The sequence below is a fragment of the Orbicella franksi genome, chromosome 6 (assembly GCF_964199315.1).
Source record: "Orbicella franksi chromosome 6, jaOrbFran1.1, whole genome shotgun sequence".
NCBI lineage: Eukaryota > Metazoa > Cnidaria > Anthozoa > Scleractinia > Merulinidae > Orbicella > Orbicella franksi.
Window position 1 is genome coordinate 31,352,042 of NC_138150.1, and position 18,300 is coordinate 31,370,341.

At 39.1% G+C, this 18,300-nt stretch overlaps 1 protein-coding gene across 1 annotated transcript; it reads left to right on the forward strand.

The window, feature by feature from the left end:
- The first annotated feature begins 13,013 nt into the window (after positions 1 to 13,013).
- Positions 13,014 to 15,055, forward strand: LOC145490934 (dermatopontin-like). Its single transcript, XM_081470049.1, has 4 exons — positions 13,014 to 13,203; positions 13,925 to 14,147; positions 14,580 to 14,732; positions 14,971 to 15,055. The coding sequence occupies exons 1-4, from the start codon at positions 13,014 to 13,016 to the stop codon at positions 15,023 to 15,025; spliced, it is 621 nt and encodes a 206-aa protein (XP_081326175.1). The 3' UTR covers positions 15,026 to 15,055.
- Positions 15,056 to 18,300: the final 3,245 nt, after the last annotated feature.

An 18,300-nucleotide genomic window follows, 5' to 3' on the forward strand; every position in this document is an offset into this window, starting at 1 on the left:
ATTGAAATAAATGCTAAATTGAGAATGTAGGTTCACTGTTTTATTCCATTGTTTAGCTTACAAAGAGACCATGCTTGCTAAGTTATTGAAACCGGTCATCCGAAATAATCAGTCGATATTATTTACCTGTCTTGGAGATTAATTTTGATACCGTACTGGTCTTACGCAAGAACCTTTGGCGATCGATTTTATACACTTTTGCACACAACCCTAATGGTTTCTACGGAGCGAAATGAGCAGCAAAATGTGTTGCTCATTTTTAATTAACAATTTCAAGGCAGCTCACTTCTGATAGCAAAGGCCGCAAATAACAATAACTGTCATTTGTGACGAGCGCCAAATTTATTGACGAAGCTAATAAAGAAAGATATATCGAGCACAGCATTTCAGTGAAACGTCAGAAGTTCTTTGGACACCTCACTGAAAACACATCATCTCAAGATACGGATTACAGAGGTATCAATATTTTTCTCGTTAAGAGGGTATTGAAGGCATGGAAAGTATATTGTCTTAAAGAGAAATATGAATGGTTAAAAGGTTTTCACTAGTTCTTATATATTATTTTGATCTTTAAATCTTTGGACGGGTTTTCAGACATATCGGTATGTGATAATGTCAGGGACATTCGCGCGAAAATGTTCTACTCGATAGTTTTCCCTCAAGCTTCTGCTGCACCGGACAGATAATGAATTACTTGTTTCAGAAATGGAAAAATAATGGGGTCACGGACCTCGTTTCAGAGATAGAGTGTGTGGAAAACTAGTCTGATTTTGAAAAATTGAAATGGCGCCTGTAAATCAGCATGGAGACAAACTATCCTAGTAATATTTTGCAAAAGTGAGTCCGTTGTGTTAATAATTCCAAATGCTGTAAATGTTTTTACATAAAGGGCTGTCCAAACGGGAAATGTTTAGCGACCAAACACCATTAAACATTGTTTGGTGACCAAACGTTTTACTGTTTGGCCACCTTGTTTGATTCTGTTTGATTGTGTTTAATCGTGTTTGATCGTGTTTGACTGTGTTTGATCGTGTTTGGTCGTGTTTGATAAAATTTGAAGGCCATCAAACATTCGATCAAACAACTTAAAACATTTCTTTTGTTCTCGTGTTTTATGGGCTGTGTTTCGTTCGTTTGGACAGCCGTATCAAACTTGTTTGGCGCGCGCATGCCTACCACGCTTGCTCAACGGCTTGTATCCATAGTTTGATCTGTGTTTGATCAAATCTGTTTTAACCGTTTGGCCACTCACTTCAACATCAGCATGTTTGGTCACCAAACAATGTTTGATGACGTTTGGTCGCCAAACCTTTACCTTTTGGACAGGCCCTTAAACCCTCAAGAGGCATTAAAAACCGCCGCACAGATCCGGAATTCGTTGACGATTTTGCAAAGATTCAAACTTCTAATCGATAGATTTCCTTCGTTTTCTCGCTAAACGTAGAAATTAAATCGGTAGAGAAAATGATCCATCAAAAGAAAAGTAGGGGTCACCGAACCGTCCTTACTGCGCACGCAAATTCACCCGCCACGTCATGCATCGATGTGCGCTTAGTAATAAAACTAGGGTATCTAAAAGATAGTAATGCTGCGGCACATTCTGTTGATAGTAGGGAGCTTAAGAAACCACGACGGCGACGCAAAGGACAACGTCGGTTACAAAATGAACTTATATTTTACCTACGAATCTCGCGATACCCTAAAGCCATTTAGTTTGCTTCTCACTGTCAAAATTAGCTCGAACTTGAATATGGAACACAGTGTTAAATTCGGAATATAAATTTAAAAAGTTAGCCGTTGTCGTTCGCGTTCTCCAGTAAACGCAAAATTTGGCCATTTCACGTTGTTGTTTTGCAGAGGACAGCAAAGAAATGTACCAAGAATTATATTGCACGCGCACAGTCATTGTTCTGCTCATTAAACCTTTTGTTTAGTGACGTTCCCGTTGCCGTGACCGTCGTGGTTTCCTTAAACTCCCTACTATTTAACGCAGTGATTCATTTATCTGCGCGTTCCAAGACTTACATTAACTGTTATTTCTCAAAGTAGTGTCAAATCGTGGTGTGTCACTTAAAATCTGTCCTTGTATGCATCAACTTCATGCATGACGACGCATCGATGGCGAGGTGTGAAAACGTTTTAAAAACAAGTCTGCTCGTGTCAGTATGACCAAGTTCTCTTTCTGGCTTGTCTCCATTGAAATAAATGCTAAATTGAGAATGTAGGTTCACTGTTTTATTCCATTGTTTAGCTTACAAAGAGACCATGCTTGCTAAGTTATTGAAACCGGTCATCCGAAATAATCAGTCGATATTATTTACCTGTCTTGGAGATTAATTATGATACAGTATTGGTCTAACTCAAGAACCTTTGGGGATCGATTTAATACACTTTTGTAAACAACCCTAATGGTTTCTACGGAGCGAAATGAGCAGCAAAATGTGTTGCTCATTTTTAATTAACAATTTCAAGGCAGCTCACTTTTGATAACAAAGGCCGCAAACAACAATAACTGTCATTTGTGAGAAGCGCCAAATTTATTGACGAAGCTAATAAAGAAAGATATATCGAGCACAGCATTTCAGTGAAACGTCAGAAGTTCTTTGGACACCTCACTGAAAACACATCATCTCAAGATACGGATTACAGAGGTATCAATATTTTTCTCGTTAAGAGGGTATTGAAGGCATGGAAAGTATATTGTCTTAAAGAGAAATATGAATGGTTAAAAGGTTTTCACTAGTTCTTATATATTATTTTGATCTTTAAATCTTTGGACGGGTTTTCAGACATATCGGTATGTGATAATGTCAGGGACATTCGCGCGAAAATGTTCTACTCGATAGATTTCCCTCAAGCTTCTGCTGCGCCGGACAGATAACGAATTTTTTGTTTCAGAAATGGAAAAATAATGGGGTCACGGACCTCGTTTCAGAGATAGAGTGTGTGGAAAACTAGTCTGATTTTGAAAAAGTGATATGGCGCCTGTAAATCAGCATGGTGTCCAGGGTTTTTAGCTTAAAATATCGAAGATGAATCAGAGGAGACAAACTATCCTAGTAATATTTTGCAAAAGTGAATCCGTTGCGTCAATAATTCCAAATGCTGTCAACGTTTTTACTTAAAGGGCTGTCCGAACGGGAAATGTTTAGCGACCAAACACCATTAAACATTGTTTGGTGACCAAACGTTTTACTGTTTGGCCACCTTGTTTGATTCTGTTTGATTGTGTTTAATCGTGTTTGATCGTGTTTGACTCTGTTTAATTGTGTTTGGTCGTGTTTGAAGGCCATCAAACATTCGATCAAACAACTTAAAACATTTCTTTTGTTCTCGTGTTTTATGGGCTGTGTTTCGTTCGTTTGGACAGCCGTATCAAACTTGTTTGGCGCGCGCATGCCTACCACGCTTGCTCAACGGCTTGTATCCATAGTTTGATCTGTGTTTGATCAAATCTGTTTTAACCGTTTGGCCACTCACTTCAACATCAGCATGTTTGGTCACCAAACAATGTTTGATGACGTTTGGTCGCCAAACATTTACCTTTTGGACAGGCCCTTAAACCTTCAAGAGGCATTAGAAACCGCCGCACAGATCCGGAATTCGTTGACGATTTTGCAAAAATTCAAACTTCTAATCGATAGATTTCCTTCATTTTCTCGCTAAACGTAGAAATTAAATCGGTAGAGAAAATGATCCATCAAAAGAAAAATAGGGTCACCGAACCGTCCTTACTGCGCACGCAAATTCACCCGCCACGTCATGCGTCGATGTGCGCTTAGTAATAAAACTAGGGTATCTAAAAGATAGTAATGCTGCGGCACATTCTGTTGATAGTAGGGAGCTTAAGAAACCACGACGGCGACGCAAAGGACAACGTCGGTTACAAAATGAACTTATATTTTACCTACGAATCTCGCGATACCCTAAAGCCATTTAGTTTGCTTCTCACTGTCAAAATTAGCTCGAACTTGAATATGGAACACAGTGTTAAATTCGGAATATAAATTTAAAAAGTTAGCCGTTGTCGTTCGCGTTCTCCAGTAAACGCAAAATTTGGCCATTTCACGTTGTTGTTTTGCAGAGGACAGCAAAGAAATGTACCAAGAATTATATTGCACGCGCACAGTCATTGTTCTGCTCATTAAACCTTTTGTTTAGTGACGTTCCCGTTGCCGTGACCGTCGTGGTTTCCTTAAACTCCCTACTATTTAACGCAGTGATTCATTTATCTGCGCGTTCCAAGACTTACATTAACTGTTATTTCTCAAAGTAGTGTCAAATCGTGGTGTGTCACTTAAAATCTGTCCTTGTATGCATCAACTTCATGCATGACGACGCATCGATGGCGAGGTGTGAAAACGTTTTAAAAACAAGTCTGCTCGTGTCAGTATGACCAAGTTCTCTTTCTGGCTTGTCTCCATTGAAATAAATGCTAAATTGAGAATGTAGGTTCACTGTTTTATTCCATTGTTTAGCTTACAAAGAGACCATGCTTGCTAAGTTATTGAAACCGGTCATCCGAAATAATCAGTCGATATCATTTACCTGTCTTGAAGATTAATTACGATACAGTATTGGTCTAACTCAAGAACCTTTGGGGATCGATTTAATACACTTTTGTAAACAACCCTAATGGTTTCTACGGAGCGAAATGGACAGCAAAATATGTTGCTAGTTTTTAATTAAAAATTTCGAGGCAGCTGACTTTTGATTAAAAAGACCGCAAATAACAATAAGTGTCTTTTGTGAGGAGCGCCAAATTTATTGACAAAGTTAATAAAGAAAGATATATCGAGCACAGCATTTCGGTGAAACGTCAGAAGTTCTTTGGACACCTCACTAAAGACACATCATCTCAACATACGGATTACAGAGGTATCAATATTTTTTCTCGTTTAAGAGGATATGGAGGGCATGGAAAGCATATCGTCTTAAAGAGAAATATGAATGGTCAAAAGGTTTTCACTAGGTGTCATAATTATTTTGATCTTTAAATCTTTTGAAGAGTTTTCAGACATATCGGTATGTGATAATGTCAGGGACGTTCCCGCGAAAATGTTCTACTCGATAGATTTTCCTCAAGCTTCTGCTGCGCCTTGTTTCAGAAATGGAAAAAAAAAATGGGGTCACGGACCTCGTCTCAGAGATAAAGTGTGTGGAAAACTAGTCTGATTTTGCGTTAAATGTATTTCCGTCACTATTAGTTTAGTTGGGTATGGTGTTCGAGAATTCACCTCATACTGTCTCACGATACTGAAGATTATTTGTACAATAATTACATCGACGCGAAAATATACTGTCAGAGAAAACTGAGATGGCGAATGAAACAATTCAGCTTTCCGCCCAAAACCAGCAGACTTATAACTGAAGCCCCCGTTCCACACTACGGGGAAGGAATTTGGAAACGGAGTCGACAAAACGAGGATCGGACCGGACCGGACCGGATCACGGATCGGATCACGGACCGGATCGCGGATCGGATCGCGGATCGGATCACGGATCGGATCACGGATCGGATCACGGATCGGATCACGGATCGGATCACAGAAAAAAAAAAGTTTTAAAGAAAAAAAACAATCAAATCGTTTATCAGATCATAATAAATAAAAAATAAAAGTAGAAAACTAAAATATGTTAAATAAAAATAAGAATCCCGAATTTGAGGCAATGACATGTTAATTACAGAGAATGACAAGAGTTCATTTAAAAAGCCACATAAGCGCCTAATTTAGGACAAATTTAAATTGTAATGAACAGGTAGATGTAGTTATATTTGAACGTTAGTTGGCTCAAAGCTTAGGTGAACCTCCCATTCTCGTTTTTGAAATTTCTGTTAGTATCAGTAGCTAATTCTCGGCTACTTTTTCGTGTCAGATGTGAGTGTTACAGTTAGCGTTACAGTTAATGAGAAAGCTTACGTACGAAAGCTTAGGGACATGACTTGCTTTAGAGGAGCTACGTCACGATTTGCGCATCTTGAAAAAACTAGCCTAGTTTTTCAAGTTCGTCATTTGCAGTCCTCGTTAATCTTTGCCATCCTTAACGATCCTCATTCCGTTTTGATTTGTTCTTGCCTCTTAAGTGCTTTCTATCCTAGAACACGATCATTTTAGGTTTTATTCCACATAAAGGCAACTCTTTACGACCCTAAAAATGACTCTAAAACTCGTGACGTAACTCCTAAAATGTTGTTTATTCTCGGGTTGCGTTATCGTACACACTATCGATGTTATTCCTATAATTTTTTGTAAAACAGCTATATTTCCTTGAAATACAAATGGTTTGTTTCATTTTATTCCAGTACGAAATATCGCATTCCAAACTCACATCTTGTAAAAGTATAGACCTGTCTCAGAAACGGACCGGAAATTGTTTGAAATCATCAGGTGTTTGATTTTATTTTATTAACCCATATTCTGTGACCAGTTCCCAGTTGGCTTGATATTATAAAAGAATAAAGGAATATCACACCTGAATTAAATAAAACGTTCTGCTCACAGCAGTCACTCTAGTGTAATTTGCTCAACAAAATTTTGAATCTTGAATTTTGAATTTTGAATTTTTTTTTCCTTGATCAGATCCGTGATCCGATCCGTGATCCGGTCCGTGATCCGGTCCGTGATCCGGTCCGTGATCCGGTCCGTGATCCGATCCGTGATCCGGTCCGTGATCCGATCCGTGATCCGATCCGGTCCGATCCGGTCCGATCCGGTCCGATCCTGGTTTTGTCGACGCCGAAATTTTGGAAATGCAGCTTTATATTTACAGATTGAATAGGCTTACCGTCCACACTAATTCGTCACGAAAACGAAGCTTTCGAAAACGCTCTTCAAACCGGACGAATTTGAAAACGCTGGCTTTACGTTTTTGTGTGGACGGAAAACATTTTGAAAACGGAACTTTTCGACATCACGATAATAATCAGTGATTTCCCTGCCCGAGATTTCCTCAAACACAAACTCAAAATGACCGGTGATTGATGCGTTTTAATTTCAAATTCCTCCGGCGTAGCGTGGACGGAAAACATTAATTTTGATGCGTTTTCAGAGTGAAACCTCAGTTTTCAAATTCCTCCGGCGTGACGGGGCCTTAGATAAACTGTCTACAGAAGTAAGCAAGGATGTTCTATCACAACAACAGAGAAATGGAGGGCCAACAAATTCAGTGGCCTCTCCTGATTTGCGATTCTTCGGTCATTATCAAATGCAACGTTATTTTCATCGTTGAACCAATTTTTATGCTAAGGCGAAAAACCTATTGGTTACCAAAGGAATAAGGGCCTCTTCATATGAGGCTGGCTTGGTTACCGGGACGAATTTTGTTGTCTGTTCATATGGGAAATTTCAGTCCGGTTGACCGCGATGAAATCCAAGAAACACAACCAAAATGGTGGAACATGAACTTGTACCGTTCGCGGCTGTCGTAGCTTTGTGGACTCTTTTAACTTTACTAATAAAGCTAATTCGCATACTCCTAAAGTGGAAAAACATACAATACAAGACAAAAATACATACAAGACAAAAATTATGCCATTTTGGCCACTATGTTTCGAAAGCGAAGCTATTTTGTTCAAAATGTTTCGTCCAGGTTACCCGGCCTACAGTCAGTGTTAATCCCACGCCTGTCACCGAGATCTCGGTAACCGGGCCAGCCCGGCTTCTCATAAGAACACATCGAAATTTTTACGAACGAAAGAGTGGCGAGGCGAGATCTCGGAAACCGAGATAAGGCTCGATAAGGCTCTGATACAAACACCAACTGTTCACAATTGTTAACAGTAAATTTTACTGTGTGACCAGAAGAATAATTCAGACTTCACAGAGCTGTCTACACTTACAGTCTATCATATCAAAAGGGTATAAAGAAAATGTATGGAAAATGCTATTAAAAAAACCAGATTCTCGTAACTTAGCAATTTAATACAGATCCGACACGATTCAAAAACAGTCCTTCCCACATACTTCCTTATTTGCTTCAATTGCGTCCCTTTGAATTTGTTCGCGCTGAAGTAAACATTTGATCATCCCTCCAAAATGACAGAAAACTTCTTGGGCTAGAGACAGCTTCGTAGATCTTTACACAAGTCTGAAACAAATTTAAATTCGAGCTACAGTCCTTTTTCAACTTCCTGAATTTGCACCATTCACAGTAACTGTTATCCTTTGACAGTTGCTTTCAGAAGCAGCTGTCAGCTACTAACTTTCTTGGTTCACGAATTTTGTCACCCACAAGAATGTGCTTTCAGATATTCATAATTGGAGCTAGAATGCTCAAAACCTTTAAGTTATCACGTATTTGTTACTTATTGTTCTAGCTAGTCACCCATTAATATAGGGAAGTCTTGACATGAAAAGCCAATAATATGGACAATAACTAAAAAGTCAGGAAGTTGAAAATTTAGATTTCTCAGACTTCCTTAGAAAGCGATTTTCAAACGTACCGTACAGTTTTCGGTTATTGGATGGAAGAAAATGGTTGAGATGCGATGCGCTCTCAGCCGGCTTTGATAAGAATACAAATGAAAAAGTTGATTGAAGCGGAACTATCGTAATGCAGCGTAAAAGAGTGTCTGTGACTAACTGAAGAGGTAAGCCAGTCAAATGATCAATTTGCGATTATCTAATTCTGGCATTTTGAATTAAAAACGAGACAAACTCGGGAACCTGCAAAGTAAGCCGGTTTTGCTAGAATTATTTCAAAAAATGTCCGTGAGACTGAGCTGGAAAAACGATTCTGTTGTCAAATTTCGAGGCCGTAATTTGCTAGAATGTGTGCAGTCCTTCTTTAGTTTCCATACGCATTTGCGTGTATAATAATAAAGAAAGGTCAGGAACATTTGCAGAAAAACAGATGTAAACACACCCGCCAAGAAAAACCTGTATTTGCTCAAGCTCGTGATCGGCTTGCGAAAAGCTGTTCTATTATAAAATCTTTAAAACAAAAGTAATATCTGCTGAGAAAACATCGTCATGATGCAATATAAAGATAGTTCATAGTTCACAGCTAAGGCTGTGGAAAGATCAGAAAAGATATTTATATTTCGCAGTTGTTTTTTTATCCACTTGACTGAAATTTTGCTGTTTTGAAATGTGAAACAAATTCGATCCTTTTAATATCTTCTGATTGAAACGCATTGATCAGTTCTTGCTTTTCGCGAATTCCATCAGCCATAAACTCCCCCTACCCCTTCATGAAAAAATATTGTATGATGAAAGTGTAAAATACCGGAAGAGGGTCGAAGAGAACTCGGTTAATAAACCGTGTCATCGGTGTGCGAGAGATTAGAACTTCCTCTGCCTGTGATGTTTGCTTGGTTATTAATAAACGCGTCTTCTAAACATGTTAGCTTTACATAGTCGATTGTAGTAGTGGCATCACGCATGTTAGTGTAGCGGCTAACAGCTTCAATTGTTCACTTGGTGATACAACCATGAAATTTGGCAGGAACATTCTAAATTGTCTATTCTTTCATTCTAGTCGATTAGCCACCTGAAATTCGCATTAACAAGAGTTTTTCTCAAAATGGCTAAAAATGGGAACGATGTGATAAAATGGCGGCAAAATTTGAGCAGTTTATTACTCCATGATTACAACGTTTTACTGCTAGCATCCTTTAGATACAATTGACTATTCCATACATCTTTCAGTTTCTGAAAATGGCCAAACAATTCTGAAGAATTCTCTCTTTAACAGGCGCTCATGATCTCATAGTACTGTTATATACAGGTTACATTATTTGCCTATCCAGTATTCAGCACGGTAATTCATTACGCCCAGAAGTTTCTTTGCTGGGTAATTCCCAAACAATTCTTTTTTAAACTACCTCTGATCACGTATACGTTTCAAATACACAAGTTACATTACATGCCTACTTCAACCGAATTCTGATATTCAGGACAGCAATTCATTACGCCCAGCAGTTTCGAGCTGGCTAATTCAAAAACAGCTTTTCACTCATTCCATGTTTGCCATGCAGACTTCTTTCCTTAGCCACGGAAAGCAGACACAGTGTCGCATCACGTGAAAGAATGGGAGTCCACTGGCTTTCTCTGGACCGATTCTGTTTACCAGTTCATGCACTGGAATCAATCGGAAATTTCCTTCTTGGCCAAATGTAATCCACACTTTTTCAAGACCAGGCTCGTTTAAGGATTTCGTGACAGATATGGCAATAACTACCACATCGATCCGTGTCGTTTGCCTTAATTATTAAAGCCTTACTGCCGTCCATTGCTGCATGTCATGCCTGCACAAAAATACGTGGGTCTGCCTCTTTGTGCATACATGGTGCTAAATCTTCTAACGCAATTACGCGATTGCAACAGACGTATTCCAAGCACGGCATGTCTGCTTCGGACAACCGCTCCGCAAGAAAATGGAAAAGTTCAGTCTTGTTGTTTTTATCTCTCAGAAAGCTTGTCCAATTTTAGAGAGTCTTGCTGGTCGGTGTAACCCTTCTTCGTATCCCTTTGTCCCTTTTGGATCGTGCCTCTGCTTTCAGGCTGGACTCCTTATACGCATCAAACACAATGTCAACTCTTTGGTACTTGGTAGAATATGGTCTAACTCTTTGAAGGATGTCCTCACTGGCGTAGTTATCAAATGTCTTTGACATACGTGGGGGTTGGGAGTTGACAAGAGCTCAGTGATCCATCTATGATGATTGCATCTGCCTCTGGTTCTGTGTTTAGCATCAAAGTCTTAGACTCAAGTATGTAAACCAATTGCGATTTCTGGCATGTGTGACGTTTCCCACTGTCACTGAGGGAAGCTGGAACTGACTAGTTTTTGTGCTGGAAGAAATCATGCAAATCACACTGTCTGCTTTGACATGAAATGAAAAGTTGGGAAAATAGGTGACAGTCCTCTTTCAGTGTCCTCTCCTTGGAACTGGCGGCACTGGAAATTTCCTTTTGCTTGAAGAAAGTGATCTCGTCTTTCTATTTGATAAAACAAGGTGTGCTCTTCTTTCTTCAGTCCTTCAATGAAGGATTAGAACTGATCTTTGCCTCTGCTATAGTGAGTTGCAACAAGTCTTGAATTAGCCGGATCGGCAATGTCCTTAGCTTTTTGTCTTATACAAGGAGGTCTGCAGACTCTTCTTCAAAAGGATTGCCCATTTCTTTAAATACCGTGAATAGCTTTTCCACTTTCTCAGACTGCTATTTGAGCACTTCTGCCTTGTTCGTGATGTTTGCTACTGACTGTTGTATCTTAAGTTCCCGCAACCTCTTCGTAGCGAGCGACTAGGCGGCCCACCTCTGGTCCAGCTATCATCCACCTCCAGAGTGCTGTAGGGTCCTCTGTCAAGCCTATCGCTCCTCCATCTTCCTTGATGACTGCATTGTTTTGTTCATGGGCTTGGTCGATTGCAATTGACGAGAATTCTTTGCAAGATTTGTGCTACTTCTGGATGTTGTTGATCGATGGTCATCATATCTCTGAGGTGAATTTAAAGCCACCACGCATAATTCACATTGTTGTTTGCAAAGAAATAGGGCAAAAGTTCTGCCAGCTTCTCACGATACAGGCAAAAGTTGGCTTCTCTAAATGAACGAACCAATGTTAGAATGGTTAGCTCTAGAGCTAAAACGAAATGCGAACTGTGGACTTTCGAGTCTTCGTTTCTTACACCACTCTTCGAAATCAAGAACACCTTGTGGACTTTAAGATGTATCTCTGCTATAGCTATTATATGCAGCTTGCCGCTGCTTGTATAGACAACATGCTGTGATATGATGTGCTTGACGAGATCTGGTAACACTTGAGGCTGACAGATAAGATTCTGAAGTACCAGATGAGGCAACTCCTGCCTCAACAAGAGCACTTGTCTAACCACTGTCCTAAAGACTCTATCAATTTCAGAGCAGCCATTTCTATGTGAAGACCTATATTTGAGATGAATCGTCTGAAAGGTTTAAAGTGCAAAAATCTTTAAAACATATGTCAACCTTTTGACCCAAACACAATAATATATAGTAATATATGAGGGTTAAAACTAAAATCTATTATCGAAATAACCTAAGTACAAAATTCTAAAATACTTACAGACATGTTCCGCTGGCCATGATAAAGGCTGCTCCTTCTGCGATCTTGATAGCCTGCGGACATTTTTGCGAGCAGCCAACGTTTTCTACTCAGCTATAGTAACTTTTTAGTTTCTTTGCTCGACAATGAACTTTTGTACTGCAACATCATCAACTTCTCCTGTATAAGACTGCGAATTAAGTCTATACCTAGAGTTAAAGACCACCTGTTAAGTAAATTGTTAAAAAAAGTGTTAAACCGCCAAATTTGAAGTGGCTAATCGATCAAAAAGAAAGAATACTTAATTTAAAACATTTCTGTGAAATTTCATGCTTGTATCACTAAGTGAACAATTTTGCCAAAAAAATGATGTTAGCCGCTACACTATGTATAGGATCATGGCTTGAGGCCATAAATACCCATCACTTGTAGGAGTTGACATCACAAATCAACAGGTGTTGTTTAAGTGTTATCATTATTCGACTTATCCTGGTTTGTTTTTCTCCGTCTGCTTAGCGCACAACCGTGACAGAACTTAAAGGTGAGTAGACTATAGTCAAACGATATTCACAAACCAACCGCCTTCGATTCTCTCAGCTTTTTCCAAGCTCCGTTTGACCATTTTTTTTCACCGTTTTACGTTTATTGAGGGCGATTTCCGAGGTTTAGCTCTCAAACGGCCGTTAAGTCTTTAGCAAATCAAAAACTCAGTTCACTCTCGTTTTTATTTGAAGGTATTCGCAACTGTAAATCTGTCTTGAGGTGATTATGAAAAAACGCGTTGGATGATAGGGGGTAAAAGATCCTCATCACTATGCTTGGAGAAAAATAAGAAACGTTAAATATGAGAACAGTTTTGCTTTTATTTATGGCACCTACAAAGTCGCGCTTCAGGAAACTGCGCGAGAAAAAAAAAATTCCACCTGAACTCGCTTCTCGTTTCGATGAATTCACAGAATGTGCGTTTTCTTCTTTAGATTGCCATGGCAAAAAAGATGCTGGTTAAGTGGTTGCTGCTGTTAATGGTATTTGAAATGCTGTTGGTTTCTTTTTCTGAGGCAAAACCGTTTTGGACAAGACGACGCCGCCGTAGGCGTTGTAGCTCGTCACGGCCAAGTGGAGTAGCATGGGTCAACTCCTGGCATCAGTACTTCTCTACCTACTGCCCCAGCAGTAAGTAATGTTTTGATCAATGTTTTTTCTTTCGTACTGTTATAGTTAGGTATTTTGCAATGTATCTTTTTGTACCCGACCCACTCACTTACCCATCCACACACGCACTCACGTTCCCACGCGCACACTTGTAAGCTCACGAATCCACGCGCACTTGCACTCACTGTCACGCACCAACACTCGCAGACGCACGCAATGACAGAACTACTGATTCAACATCAATATATATCAATTTATCACCCACACACGCACTCACGTTACCACGCACGCACTCGCGAACTCGCACGCTCATACAATCACGCACCCACGCGCTCTCGCACTCACGCACCAACTCTCGCAAAAGCACTTAATGACAGAACTACTGCACGATTGAACATCAAAACATATTAATTTATGTGTAATTCTCTTCAAGAAATCGTAGCATCCAGTAAAGTATACTCTGCCTTTATCAAAGACGTCAAAAAGATGGAGATATAACATTAAACTTATAAGCGCAACCAGGAGGTCAAATGATCAGGCAGAACTAAGAAAGAACAAAAACAGATGATAGAAGATAAATTGGACCCGATTATTTGGTGAATGCTGCCATGTTAAACGTTGACAAACACTGCTGTTTTCATTCGATCTCAACATATTACAGCCAACTAATCGTAGATACATATTATCACCCATATTTTTCTACACCAAACATTAAGATATATTTTTCGCTCTTTCTTGAAAGGCTACTCTATAACGTTTTGGCAAAGCGAGCACCGAAATTGCAAAGAAGATCGTATCCACTATTTTCGGTGTGGATATGGTCCCATTCGTTATCACTATGGCAACTGCGCATGGAGCGGTCATTACGTGAACGACTTTGACCAACTGGTGAATTACAGGTGTCCCCACAATGGCTTTATTACAGGAGTCAGAAGTGTGTACAGTGGACATCATCGAGACCGAAGGTAAACTGGTGCTAAGAGGTTATCTTTACAGTAACTGAGATGTTTTCTGGAATTCATTAAAGTGCATGTACACAGTATTATACCACGAATTGCCGAATGCTGCATGTTTCTGGATAACACGACACGGATTTTTATCAAAAGTATTTCACAGTTAGGTCCTTGAAGAAGAAAAGACGTGCAATTTGAATACCAACCCTTTTGAAATCTATTTTGGTAGTTAACTCCACGTTTTTTATTCTAGTGTTTAATTATTTGTAGTTGATTTCTCAAAAAAAAAAAAAATAAATAAATAAATAAATAAAAGATGCATGTACATGGTCAACTCATGGTGATAACTTGTTGCTTCATCTGACGGATCATGTAAATCTTAACTACCCCAGCCATCAACAGATATATATTTTTATTCTGTCTCTAATAAAAATTTTCTTTTAGGTTTAACTTCCGTTGTTGTCATGTGAATGGTTTCAAAGCACATTCCTGCCAAACAACTCTTTATCAGAACCAGTGGGACAAGGAAATTCGTTACCAGGTTCCCAACGGCTTCTTCTTGGTCGGAGTTACCAGTGTTCATCATAATCATTACGAGTAAGTATTTTCTCGCTTGTTATTCTCCCTTCTCAGTGTAACTTACGACAAGGAAGTTTACCCCTGAGTAGAAATACAACCAGATTTACAATAAGTGTAATCGGGGAAGAAGGGGAGAGGGGTGGAAAGGGCCAACCTATTAAACTACTCAAAGGACCAGGAGTTTAGGAATTTTATAACAAAAAGGTAACCTTTTCCTATTCACCTAACGTTTCTGTTATTTTTTTCTTCATCTTAGGGATCGCCGCTATAAATTTGAAATCTGTAAATTCAGCGGGGTCTACGGAAAATGAAAATCTTTTCAAATCAAGGACCAGTGCAAGTAGACAACAAACAAGACGGCACGCTCTAAATGAAATTAAGTGGAGAGACTACAAGGGCAGCAATTTAAAGCTTTTAAATATAACTTAAGGGAAAGGTAATGTGTTCTATTGAGCGAAGCTGTGTGGTGATGGGAAAATAAAGAACTTTTAAAAACTGATGAATTTCGCTTGTTCTTTACTCACACGAGAGACATTTTTGGGAAACAAGGAAGGTCTTGGTGGGATTCAACTGATTTATAGTTGAGAATTTATCAAAATTTTCACTGTCAGCTGAGAAATGATTCGTTTTTTTTTTTATTATTTTACTGATAAGTAAGATCTGTAAAATTTACCAATAGCTGAGAAATGAGCTAAAATTTCACTGTCAACTGAGAAATCAGCGGAAATTCAACTGATAACTGACATTAATTCTATAAGACCTGCTCCAGATCGACCCTCAACAAATAATGAAAGAAAGTCCCTACTGTCAGAAAACATTTCTTAATCTACGTGAATATGACGTTAATTTGTTTATAGATCCATTCATAGGGTAAATTGTAATCTCGTAGCCACATTTCAGGATATCAGTTAATTAGCCTCTTTGACTGAATTTGATAAACGCGCTCATTGCTCGAATCCAAACAGGCAAATGTCATCTGCTATCTTTTCTTGGTCGTTCGGTCGTTTATCCACACCACAAAGCTTAAATTTTACTCTTATTCAGAATAATTCTGCCCAACACTACTTCAGGAATGGTCATCCCGAATCCTGACTCTTAGCAAGTCTTCTCTGTATTTTGTTGAAATGTGCGCACTCCTAAATGAAAAATATAGTTAAAAAGATTAAATAAAATAGATGGTCTGAGAAATGTCCATTCGCATAACACTGTCGGAGTTGCTGCAAGTATGACTATCAATTAAGCAAAAGTTAAGCGAAATCGGATGGGAAATCGAGCAATTTCATCAGTTTTTAATGGAGAAAAATCTTGTACCAGAGTAACTTTCAAGTACATTACAGTCCTTTTCGCATTTTCCAAATGTGTCTAAAACAAATTCGAACCCCCTGTTAACAATGTTGGAAACAAAATTTTGACAGCACTTGCACCTCCTCCCCTCCCACCCTTTGCAAAAAGAAAAAATCTTCGCAATGACTCACAAACCATACTCTTGCCATTTTGTTCATGTTCTGGTCCATTTACCAGACGCCTCCTTAGGATCATTAACCGATTTTTCCTTTTTATCCTCGATTTTATCATCAACTTTTGACACCCCTCGGAAATGTTTCCATATTTCCCTAGTTTTAGTTTAAAAACAGCGAAACGAACAGCCGGCATTACCAAATTCGCATATATTTCTAGAATCCAGACATCATGAGAGTAAGGAACTGATCGGTACGTGGAACAGTGACGTTTTTTTCCTTTAATGAATACTCATACTACGAAGGCAAGCTAATTTTCAATACAGTTTCACTTGACGAATCTTCGGAGATGAATTCCTTAGCAAGCAAACCTCCTTGCTCCTCTCGTGTGCCAACTCTAATTAACCAGTAGTAATCAGAGATTAGTGAAGTGCGTTCGATGCCGGGGGGGGGGGGGGAGGAGGGGGTACTCTAGCAATTTTTCGATAGGTGTGTTGCTAGGAACATAACATTTTTGGGTCTATATAGCAGAGGATATTCAGTTAGTATTTGGATATCTGATTGTAGGCTTGGTATCAGAAATACCTTCTCTATTAATATTTCATACTAAATGATATTCCATACTATATTTAATGAAAAAAAAATCAGAAGCAATTCTTTTTATATCAAGATCACCGACTGTTTTGCCAGATCCTGATTTTACCAAAAAGATAGATTTCGCGAAGATTAGGTACATAGTTTTGTGCAATATTTCAATTCGGTGCATGCGCATTAGCCAAAATATGGACCTTTTTTGGCCATTACCCGTTCTCAATTTTTTTCTTAGCTCCATCCTTTCCTTTTCCTCGACCCTTTTATTCTCGCTACCTTTTGCGTTGCATGTTCTTTCTGGCTGCCGTAAAAGGTTGGGTGTTAATTATGGGCAAAGCCTAGAAATGGACCTTGATCAATTATAGGCATAGTGGACCATTTTACCACCATTTTTGCACCAAAACTGATAACGTTGTTTTTCAATTTGCTACGTCAGAATGTTGTCGATATGCAAAATCTACCGTTGTACGGAAAGGTCCATCCTAGCTCTACTATCTGCTTATCAAGAATATCTGATGACATTTAAATTGATGACGTCACAAGTGGTACAAAGAGCACGACCATTTATTACGCGTATATGCGTAACTGGGGCTCAACGGGTTAAGGGTCTTTGAAGTGCTGCTGGTTTCTGTTTCTTAGGCAAAACCGTGGCGGTGTAGCCGAGCCACTTGTGACTCGTCACGGCCAAGTAGATTCCCATGGGCTAACTCTTGGCGCCAGGACTTTGCTAGCTACTGCCCGAGCAGTAAGTAATATTTCAATCAATGTTTTGACTCCGTTTTGTCATAACGACTGTCAAATTACCACCTGTTCTCATATGGTTGATGATTGACAATTAAGAGCCAGTGCCCATAACTATGGACCAAACAACGGCACAAGTCGAAAAATCGATTTTGCTCATTTTTTGCCCATAGATTGGCCTTAGCTAGTAAACAAACGGACCATAGTTAGTTTCTGCTAATGCAGCTTTTTTGGGGAGAAATTTGCGAAAAACGATTTTGCCCCGATTGAGCTCAAAATCTACTTCCTGTTATGCTAAATTTTCTGAAAATTTGATTGCTTTGCGCGTCGCACAGCAGCTACTTAAGAATCTTTCAATGGTCTTTACATTCAGCTCAGGTCTTCATGGTATGACTGAGCGAAAAATAAAATAAATCGAGGTTTCTTTTGAGCCCGAAACGAGATCGAACAGAAACGCAAAATATTACGATGTGTTGCAAACGAATTATAGCACTAAAAAATCGCCATATTTTTCTATGGGCTATAACTTTAAATGCCATAAAAACACTTTCTACGGGTTAACTGTACACCCACCTGTTTGAAAATCAAAAAATATCTCTGGGCAAATGGTTTTAAGTCGCCCGCCTTGGCCTGTGCTTCTCATAGATTTTTCCCTGAACCGCCGTGAGAATGTAAACAATTGCGTGACGCGGGCGGTCACCGTGAATACATTATTCGTTTCCAACAAACCGCAGATGGCTATCTTAGAACATTTGGGTGAAAAAAGAAACACATAATGGACCACTTTTAACTTTAAT

Excerpts from the sequence above, each read along its gene's own strand:
- LOC145490934 (XM_081470049.1), top strand. The coding sequence starts at position 13,014 with ATGGCAAAAAAGATGCTGGTTAAGTGGTTGCTGCTGTTAATGGTATTT. Across the intron at positions 13,204-13,924 it reads CTCTACCTACTGCCCCAGCA|GCTACTCTATAACGTTTTGG; the intron begins GTAAGTAATGTT and ends CTTTCTTGAAAG. Across the intron at positions 14,733-14,970 it reads GTTCATCATAATCATTACGA|GGATCGCCGCTATAAATTTG; the intron begins GTAAGTATTTTC and ends TCTTCATCTTAG.